The 10,926-nt window shown below is 46.3% G+C and overlaps 1 protein-coding gene across 2 annotated transcripts in view; it reads left to right on the top strand.

Annotated features, from left to right (window-relative positions):
* Positions 1–10,926, top strand: part of ADGRD1 (adhesion G protein-coupled receptor D1) — a 118,847-nt gene that overhangs the window by 67,852 nt on the left and 40,069 nt on the right. For both annotated transcript variants that reach the window (XM_015644390.1, XM_019008401.1), the window contains one exon: positions 8,594–8,697. In XM_015644390.1, the coding sequence (XP_015499876.1) occupies positions 8,594–8,697 (104 nt within the window). The remainder of the gene's footprint in view (positions 1–8,593; positions 8,698–10,926) is intronic.

The following is a 10,926-nucleotide window of genomic DNA, read 5'->3' as shown; positions in this document are numbered from 1 at the left end:
GCAGCAGCAGCAGCACAGAGCTGTCCTGCCCTGGGGAGCTGCAGGATCTGCAGCAGCAGCAGCACAGAGCTGTCCTGCCCTGCAGCACTGCCCTGGGGAGCTGCTGGTGCCCAGGCACTGTGCTGGGAGAAGGAGAGGAAGAAGCTCTTTATTTTGATGTGTCTGTGCCTGTTCCTGCTGAGGGCCCAGGGGGGAGCAGCCCCAGGGTGAGGAGCTGCCTGTGGAGGGCTCTGGGCGGTCCTGCTGGGCTGACCCTGCTGGGAGCATCCCCTGGATCCCCTGGATCCCCTGGATCCCCATCCCCATACCCTGGATCCCCAGGATTTCCTGGATCCCCTGGATCCCCAGGATCCCCTGGAGCTGGGACCCCAGCCGTGTGCTCTGTGCTGGACAGCAGCACACACAGACAGGATCTCCCTTCCTGGGCAGCAGGAGCCCAGCCCAGGGAGAGCTGCACTTCAGAAACGCTTCAGAGAAAATTCAGACGCTGTTATTTCATTTTGGGCAGCTTTACCCCCCATCAGTCAGTGGGGCCTGTGCTCCTGCCAGGAAACATGCCAGCCATCTGCAGATTTTATTTCATAGTGATCCAACAACTGCAAAGCGTGCCAGGCTATTTGTGCCATCTGCCACGTAAATGTCATCTCTGCAAAGGATGGTGGGCACCTGGGGACCCAGGGTTCAAAAATCCCTTTAAAGAGGAATCCTTTTCTCCCACAGAAAAGTGGAGCTTGAGCTTGGGTCCCCCTGCCCTGAGACACCAGTGCAGAACATGACTGAAATATTTATATCTCCTAGACCATTCTCTTAAATTGTTCTTTCCCCTGTTTTTCCTCCTGCTGTCTTTCCCAGCTGTGGGAGTATAAAAATGACTCCCATAAAGTTCACATGTGGATGGACATTTCCAGCTAAGCCATGGTGTTGTACGATCTGTGGTAGAAATTGGGGTTTTGAACACATTTTCTGCATTTCTAAAGCTAGAACAGCTTTTGTTTTTTATCCCATTTGTAGCCTGCTCACAATTCAGAGGAGACCATCAGTCAATACAGCTCAAAGAGCTCAGCAATGGGCTTGAAAGCAGACAAGTGTTTATACAGGGAAAATATTTAAAACTGTCTGATCTGGAACTGAAGAAACAACCCAGAGCATTTCTAGGGAGCCCAGGATTCTGAAAAGATTTGGGTATTTATCTGTGAGCTTCTATTTACAAAAAAGAAAGTCATCCCAAATTTCTTTCCTTGGGCCAATAGATGTGTTTTTATTTTATTTTTCAGTCTTACAGCTGAGTTTTGACAATGTATGGCTGACTGAGAAAAAGGTGCATCAATTTGTGTTTATAAAGGCTGCTTTGAAAAAGTCCTAATATTGCAAAATGCATTAAAAATATGGGAGATAGGTGTGTAATTTATCAGTTTGGAGCATTGCTTCCTAAATCTAATATTGCAGTTATTGAACAAACACTGCACTTTGGGTGCAATAAAACAGCAGTCTGAAATCATCAGCTTTTTTCTTAAAATCTTCAGCCAGCTCCATACTCTAATAGGACAATGAAATGGAAATGATGTGGCACTCTCTGATTTCTGCTGCTTTGTAATTTTAATATAATTACTTTTCTCAGCATGCTTTTCATTGCTGGGAACATAAAAAGAATAATGCCTTAGTCCAGTAATTTTTCTTTTGTGTTGCATATTTAAAAACTGGATAGGCACTGTGATGTTTTTGGTCCTTGTTCATTACCACTGGCAGTTTGTGTAACTGCAAAGGTCTCTACAGACAGTTCAGACTCAGCCATCAGATGAGCAGAGATAAATCAGCCTGGCTGTTTATCCCAGCTCTGCTTTGTGAGCTTTCTGTGCTGTGTCTCATTCCTGGCTAATTGTCCCTGTGGAGGAGCACATCTCCCTGCTGTGGGCATCACATTCCTGTGTCCTCACTCTGCCCCTGCTCATCTTCCCTGGAAATGGAGCACAACTCTTGATTTTGAGCTCAGAGCCTCCTTCATTCCTCTGCTAATCCCCCCTGTGCCAGCACAGCTCTGCTGCTTTGGAGGGAGCAGGAGAACTTCTGCTTGTCCCTAATCCCACGGAATTCAACGGGAAAAGCTGGGCTGGTGCTGCAGGATACCAAACCCTGCAAATTCCTTAGAGAATTGTTTGGCAGTCACTGAATTTCACTCAGCAGAGGAGAACAAAAAATGACTTTTTATTTTGGAAAAGCACAAATATTTAAGAGTGCTATAATTGTCAAAAGAGCTGCTTTGTTTGAGAAGCATGATAGTCTATTTTAATCAGAATACTCAGCAAAGGAACACTGACCTCCTTTCCATGGTGGAAATGAAAGCACTGAACCACTTGGCAGCCAGTTCTTGCTGACTAAAGGATTTCCCTGTGCAGTATAAAAATGTTATGAGCAGGGCACCTTTATCCATCACTTTTCTCTTTAAATTGAGTCTCTCTGTGCTCTGAGTCCACGTGGGCCTTTAGGAACCAAAGGAAAAGAGAGCTGGACACTCATTTTTATTGAATTTCACTGGGGTTGGGTATTTATTTATCCTCAACTGCTCTGAAAGCTCTGAGAGTCTGGCAATTCTGCATTTCTGTGTCTCTGAGCCTGCTGGAGCCCTGCTGGGTCTGATCCCTCTGGTGGTGCTCTCCAGTGGACCCAGTTTTGGCTGTTAATTGGAGCCAGGATGAGGCTGCTCCTGCTGGAGCAGAAGGCAGAGAACAGATGCACCAGCCCTGGGTGGATGGGCAAAGGCAGCTCCTGGAGTCTCACAGGGATAATCTGCTGTGGGTACAGCATTTAACATTTCCTGAGACACTGCAGGCCTTAGACTTGAAAGGAAGGCAGAAAAAACCCTGTTCTGTGTTGCACTAACAGATTCAAGAGGAACTTGAAAATACTGGCTTTTCTGGTCCCAAACTTCACTATAATCTGATTTCCCTGCACAACTTGAGTCCTTCCTCCCTGCCTTGCTTCCTTCCAGCTCCTTTTGAAGGAAGAGCCTGCTGCTGGGGATTTGTAATGAGCAGGATCCCTGCTGTTTGATGACAGAACTACTTTAAAAAATGATGTGGGCATTTAAAAATACTAATTAATATCTTGGCAGAGATATTTGGAAAATTCTGTAGTTTTTGTGTCTTGTGAAAAGTTTTAAACAATCACCACCAGGCTGGGCTGGCTGGAGGAAAATGTTCCTTTAAAGGCCCCCTCTGGGTGCAGATTGCTGGGAGCTGAGGAGTTAATAGAGAAGGGGAATTCAGAAACAATTCTGCTGGAAATGGCTGATAAAGATGATTGCATTGTGAAGCCTGACTCTCAAAGGCCTTTTTTTCTTTAAATTCACAGTTCCTGATGCATTGTGGCTTGAGAAAAGAAGTTTGTGCATCAAATTTGGCTTTTCTGTGATTGTACAGTGCCACTAAGCACAGCCCCACCAAAATCAATCCTGTGTTCTCAGATTGAGCCTCCTGAACTCATCACAGATGTTAATTTAAAAAAAATTGAATGTTCTGTACCTAACAAAGTGCTTGGCAAGCTGAAGGAAAACAGAGATTTGTATTGTTGTTATTATTATTTAATATATAAATAAAGGCCTCTCTGGACTGAAATTGAATTTCAGCAGCCTTTCTGGAGGCAATTAAAACCATTAGCTTCATCAGCCAAAGCCAGCGTTTTAATGTCTCTGAGACACTCAGACTGCCAAAGTTAATTATTCATCCTTTTCTTAATTGGATTCAGATTACATTTTAAAGGTACAATTTCAGTAGATTTGGCTGAGCCCTAATTGATCCCCCCCAGGAGGGGTCTCGTGGGAGGATCCAGACTTTGCAGAGGGGTTTCAGGGTGGGTTCCAGTGCTGGGCAGCCCCTGGCAGATGAACAAAGAGGGAAAAACCTTCACTGCAAGGCTGGGAATGTCCCAGTGAGGGGCAAAGCTGGCCCAAAGGGACAAGATGAAAATCTCACTCAGATGTTTGGACGTGGGGCAGAATGGCATTTCCAGCAGTGAGCAGGAGCTGTGGTTCCATGGACGGAGCTGTCCCGTCCTGGGCTGAACCAGGAGTAAAACACAAAGCAGAGCTCTGATAACCAGGGCTGCTGTGCTCCTGTGTCTGGCCACTCATCAACTTCACATAAATATAGAGCTTTTCTCTTCCAGACACAAACAATTCTTCTTGTAGAGCCTCTGAATAAGCCTTTCAGCCTGAATGACCTTTCCCAGCTACTCCAGAGATGAAAAGTACCATCTCATTATAATAATATATTTTTATCTTCTGTGCAGTTATTTATAAACAGAGGGGTTAGATGGTTAGATATCTCTCTTTCTTTCTTTTGTTTTTTTTTGCTATGAACAACATTATAAATGAAAAATACATCCTTGGAGTCTGAACTGGTGTCTTTCCAGGATCCTCTCTCAGGCCACCATGAGTTTCCAAAATAGAAGTGTTGAGCAGTGCAGTGACTTTTTTCACAAAGGAGAACAGGGAAGGACTTGGGGCTGTGGTGCCACGGCTGGCTGGGTCTGCTGAACCCCAGGGCTTGGCAGCACTCAAGGGAAGGGCTGTTACACCCCAGGCTAAAAGGGTGGGAGATTTATATCAGGTAGAAGTTTTTGATTTCACCTTGTCAAAGCTGAAACTGAGAAACATCTGGGTCTTAGTGCTGCTGACCGTGACACTCACGGCTCCATGAGCTCATACCCTGGCTCTTCTGGGTAAAAGAATGACCATGTAAACCCAAGGAAGCAAAACATTCGAGAAGAATAATTTAATGTAGACTGGGACAAGTGTGAGAGTCAGACTCATGGGACTGCTTCACAGATTGCTCAATGTTTTATTTGGTACTTTCAGTGCTTTTTTCTTTAATAATAGCTTGATTAGAGTTTTTGTGCTGATAACAAGGACATGCCAAATTACTGTTTTATATTCCACATCATGCAGGAAGTCTGTAAACTTCCAAGAAGACAAGCTGAGGTAAGGTAAAATCAGCCCTTATCATTGCAATTTATTGAAGTGGTTTCTTAATTAATGAGGCTCAATACTTTGACAGCCCAGGTATTTCTAACAAACTGCTCCTTCTTATCCCTTGATATGAGAACCCACCACATCCAGATGTGCTGACAGCTGGCTTGTGAGAGGTTTGTGGAGCTCTGGTGCCTTTAAATCCGTGTTCTTTTCCCTCCCTCACCACAGCCCTGAAATGAGGCTGCACACCCTGGAAATCATTCCAAGCCTTTTTTGTCCTGTGTTCTTTCCCCTGCCGTTCTCATCCTGCTTTCACCCCCTCCTGCACCCCCAGCCCAGCTGCTCCCCTGGGAACAGCTGCAGTGGTGCTGCTGGAAAAGCTGCTGCCAGACTGGTGTGAGAATTGATTCAGGAGCATCATTCTCAAAGCCTCATCTCACTCTGGTTGTGTTCACCAGAGCAGGAGCAATTTCCAGCTCACGGATGCAGGGACCTGTGTAGGTTATTTCAGCTTTCACTGAATCTTCTACATTTTGTTGTAAAGAGATTTTTTTTCCCCTTTTTCATTTCAAAGTAATAGAGGTTCACTTGTGAGGACTTGATTCACATTTTGTCTTGCCCTGCAGGGGTTTCTGGAGAAAGACTGAACTAAAACCCAGAGAGAGACTTTCTTAGAAACGTGATATCAAAGAAATTAGAGAGGAAAAAATATCTGTGTGATCATCATCTTCTTTTGGATTACTGTGGGAAAAAAAGCCAAACAGTTTGATTTTGGGGGGATGGAGCACATTTCCCACATGGAAAGAGCTGGGTTTGTTCAGCCTGGAAAAGAGAGAACTTCAGGCTGACCTAATTGTGACCTTCAGCACCTGAAGGGAGACAGAGAAACTGTTCACAGGAGCATGTAGTGCCAGGAAAAGGGGAACAGCTTCAAACTGAGGCAGGGGAGGTTTAGAGCAGATATTGGGATGAAATCCTTCCCTGTGAGGGAGGTGAGGCCCTGGCACAATTCCCAGAGCAGCTGGGGCTGCCCCTGGATCCCTGGCAGTGTCCCAGGCCAGGCTGGACACTGGGGCTGGAGCTCCTGGGACAGGGGAAGGTGACACTGCCATGGCAGGTGGGGCTGGAGGGGCTCTGAGGCCCCCTCCAACTCATCCTGGGATCCTGGGATCCTGGGGTTCTGGGATCCTGGGGTTCTGGGGTTCTGGGGTTCTGGGATTCTGGGATTCTGTCATTCTGTGATTCTCTGATTCTGGGGTTCTGGGGTTCTGGGATTCCATGGTTCTGGGGTTCTGGGATTCTGTCATTCTGGGATTTTTGCCCATTGCACTGCTTTGCTCCTCAGTATTTTGTGTATTTGTGTGAGATGTAAGGCACCAGCACCCTGCTGAGAGCTCTGCCAAGGCAAACACCACGATAGCCCCCGGTAAATCTGAACCTTCCCTGAGCAGGGAAACTCTCCAGGGAGCATTTGCTGGCTGAAGGGCTCTGGGAGTGAAAGCAGTGAAAGAGAGCCTTGAGCTACTGAGAAATACTGATTTCAGAGTGACTTTACATCTGAAAACTTCCTCAGCTCCCCTCCTCCTCCTGTAGAACTGTGAGCCACCTGTAGCCAGGGAAAAGGGTGTCTGCAGGACAAATCAGGAAATAAGGTCCATGCATTTTGGACATGAATAGACCTGATGAGGAAATCACTTCTAAACTGCTCCATTTACCACACAGATTATTCTATTTCAGGAATATTCTGTGAATAATGCCTGTGCACGGCTTCTCTGGGGGATGAGGGACAATAGGATCTCTTCTGTAGGAATTATCTGGAGCTTTTAAGCTGTTCCAGTGCACAGAACTCTTTTGTTTCTGTAATTGAGGCTGTCCAGTCAGGGAAAAGAAATGTGTCTTTGGCTGAAAAAGAAAAAATACTCAAGAGCTGCATCATATTTCCTAGGAACAGCAACACCATAGCAACAGTTGTGTGTCGGTGCTGCTGCATCCCTCAGTGGCTGTCGCTGCTGGGGGAGTCACGAGCTCTCCTCACTGAACTCAGCACAGCACAGCTGCCAGGGAATGACAGGAAAAATCCACACACACCTTCTTCTCTATTTAGAACATCACCCATAACCACATGGCACATTATTTCTCCCCTTTAAAAGGAATTTTAATGGGCAGTTTATTGGTACAACTGCTTTGGTTTGATAATCTCTAATGAAATACTTCATTTGGGTGGGAAATTTTATTGTGTGTGGAAAATAATAGAAAATCCCAAACATATGTGAAAAGACTAGTTTTTATTAGATAAAGTCACTGTAAAAAAAGCTTTGGAAAAGATATCATTTATTTTCATATTTTTTCATAATAAACACTTTGAGTGTGTTTTCAGCTTGGAATTTAATTAATAGTGAATTGACATTGAAATAGAAACACAGTATTTCAGGCATCAAAATTAAAACTTTTTGATTGACTAATTTTTTCCTTCAGTTTATGAGAATGTCAAGTCTATCCAAAACCAAGTCAGAAAAAATGTTTGAAAATTCCTCAAGGATGAGAAAGCTTTTTCCTGCCTAGCTCTGTTCTACTTATTACATATTAATTCTGCCTGGCTCCCTTTGCTGGGTGTGGCTTTTTGGTCATTCTTTTATGAGAGCTTGCATGGAAAATTAAAACAGACTCTGATTAATTTCAGATGAGTGCCCAAACCACAGGGTCCCTCTTGCATTGACTCTGTCCAGGTTTTACACAGAGCACCGTGGGGTTACAGTTCAAATGTTCATAAAAATGGAATGACCTCTACAAAAGAAGCCTGTAGATAAAAGAGAGGCTGAGACAAGAGGTTTTCCCTGCTGCTGCTCGGGCTGGGTCCGTGCTGGGGCTCTGTGCTGTGCTGATGTGAGCCCAGCGCCCCAAACACGGCCCCTTGTCCAAAACAACTGCAGGGCTGCCACTGACAGCTGCTGGCCCGGTCACTGATGGGTTTGCCCCTTCTCCTGCTGTCAGAGGAGCTGCCTGCACAGGGCTGTGATTGACAGATTGATCACTGATTGATTGATTGATTGATTGATCGATCGGCCCGGGCTCTGTGAGCAGCCCTGGCTGTGCTGCAGCTGAGCCCAGGGCACTGCGGAGCTGCAGCAGGAGCCTGGCACAGAACAGGGATGAGGCTGGGTCTGGAGAGGGGTTTGGTACAGAACAGGGATGTGGATGGAGCTGGGGCTGTGTTTGGTACAGAACAGGGCTGATGATGGAGCTGTGTTTGGTACAAACCAGGGCTGATGATGGAACTGGAGCTGTTTTTGGTACAAACCAGGCTGATGATGGAACTGGAGCTGTGTTTGGTACAAACCAGGGTGATGATGGAACTGGAGCTGTTTTTGGTACAAACCAGGCTGATGATGGAACTGGAGCTGTGTTTGGTACAGAACAGGGTGATGATGGAACTGGGGCTGTGTTTGGTACAAACCAGGGCTGATGATGGAACTGGAGCTGTTTTTGGTACAAACCAGGGCTGATGATGGAACTGGCTCCACATTTCCCTGGCCCTGGGTGCTGCAGGGGCACAGCGAGGCAGGGCTGAGCAGCTCTGCATGTGAGACACCACTAACAGCTCTCGTGTGCCTTTTCCTTTCTGTGCAGCTGACGAGAGAACACCAGGTGGCCCTGTCCTCCATCACTTACATCGGCTGTGCTCTGTCCATCTTCTGCCTGACGATCACCCTGGTCACATTCGCTGTGCTGTCGTGAGTAATTTTAACTTCTCACCTGCTGGCACAAAGGCAAGCAGAGCGTTTCAGGCCGCTGGGTAGGATCCCTTCAGGTACTCAGGATAAAACAAAGGCTATTAATTCTACAACCTTCCTTAATTAGATTCTGCACGTGTATTTGTAACACTTGGTTGGTTATTCCTAAATTACTTTCACTTCCTGAAATGGGATGGATTTTATGTAGCAAGCTGTTTCCATCTCATGAGAGATTTTTAGGGGTTTTTTAAGCTGTCCGTGCTTTGCCATAGCTCAGGAATCCTGCAGAGGTTTGGAGATCTTGGTCTGGACTGCAGCACAACGTGGGCAGGGACTGCAGGACCCTTGTCCCTCCCCAGATCCTTGTGTTGTTTGGAGCACACAGACAGCACTCGCTGCTCTCCCACTCTCCTGTCTGTAGGGCAGAGGGTTTCGAGAGGAGTGCCCAGTAAGGAAGTCTCAGCCAGCATTGGCTGCCTGGCTTTTGTTTCACACAACTTGTACACAATTACCTCATAGAAGCCACTTTTATGGTCAAGTGTCTGGCTGTTGTGCATCAGGCTGGTTTTCTGTGCTGCTGCAGAGGGATGAAGGACACTGTAGGCAGTGTAAAATTCACCCCATGGCTCCTGGTTCAAAACCTCTGCATCTCCTGCCCAGAGCAGGGCAGCCCTGTGAGGGTTCTCTGTGCTGGGAAGGTTTCTGCCCCAGGGCCTTCATTCCTGTTTATGTTCCAGCAGTGACAAATGATTTTCTGGCCCAGCTGGGTTTGATGCAAACATTTCTGGAAAAAGGCTTTCATAAAGGTTTGTGTGTAAATAACAAACAGAAAACCTGACTAAGGGTGAAGCAACTTGTCCAAGGTTGTGCAGCGAGGAGTGGGGCTCTTGTCTCCTTTCACACACTAAACCATTCCCACTTAAGAGCTCAATTTTTGTTTTCTAAGCCTGAGCATGTGTTTTGGAAATCCTGTTAAGAGGCCACTTTCTAGGGAAAAGGACTTGTTGAATCTCAGTAAACTGATTGCAATGCTTGTTTTTGCCCAGACCCCACATTATTTCCAAGTTTTGAGATCTGTTTTGGTCATACTTGGATTAAGACCATAATGTGTGGCAAAAGCCACTCTAAATAAGTCCAACATCTGCCTATCTGGCCTTGTGCTGGTGGCATGTTTAGGCTAAGGGGAATGATCTGCTCCATTTTAGTCTGAGTGCAAAATTGGATGTTAGAGTGTTTAGAAAGGAAAAAGGAGCAAAAGGAGGAGGTGTTGCTGCAGCAGGGCTGGAAACTCCTCGAGGAGCTGGAGGCAAACAGGACTCAGAAGAGAGCTTGGAGACTGTCACAGGGTTGAGCACACCACCTACATACAGCATCCCTCAAACTGCCAGTTTTAAATCATTTGATTATCTTTTCACTGGAGAGCAGGGTCTCATTAAGCAGCTGAGGTGGAATTTTGCAGAGTGGTGTTCTTCACTACTCCATGTCCTGGCCATGGCAGCCCCTTCCCCGTGAGCCCTGCTCCCCTCCTGGGTGACACTGCCCAGTCTGTGACACATGGATTTCTCATTAGAAATCCACTGGCACCAGGCAGAGCATCCTTTGAGTTCCTTTTTGGACCTTGGAGCTTCTTGTCATCTCCCCGTTCATTCCCCTCACATGGAGCAGTGCAGCAGGCAGGGTGCATTGCAGCAGGAGCCTGTTATCACCAGGACTGTTTGTTTTTTAAAGAGAACAGAATTAAAGGCAAGGCCTGAGAGGTTCAGATCAATGTTTTTGTTTTCTGTTTCCTATTTCTGGATGAGAACAGAAACACGAGGTCAGCAGACTTCCAGGAAAGCTTGTTCTTGTCAGGTTTCCAGCTGGTTTTTGAAAAACGAGAGGAATATGTTCAAATGATGTTGAAAGCACAGCAGGTCCCTGTCGAGACAGGCACTGCCCATCAGTGTATGGAGCTATCGTTGCTGCACTCAGAAGTTGTATTTGTATAAATCAGAATTGGAACCAATGTCTTTTACATTCCCTTGTTTCCCACACAGGCAAATAGCAACAAAATAAAGGCAGGAACTGTGGCACAGCGTGGGCTGGGTTCATTCAGTGAGGAGTGGCTGTGCCCTCCTTGGCATCACAGCACCCCTGGGGATCAAAGCCTTTGGTGGTGTTCTGTCTTTGGTGGTGTTCTGTCTTTGGTGATGTTCTGTCTTTTTGGTGGTGTTCTGTCTGTCTTTGGTG

Source organism: Parus major, chromosome 15 (genome assembly GCF_001522545.3).
Source record: "Parus major isolate Abel chromosome 15, Parus_major1.1, whole genome shotgun sequence".
NCBI lineage: Eukaryota > Metazoa > Chordata > Aves > Passeriformes > Paridae > Parus > Parus major.
This window is presented reverse-complemented; position numbering and strand designations above follow the sequence as displayed.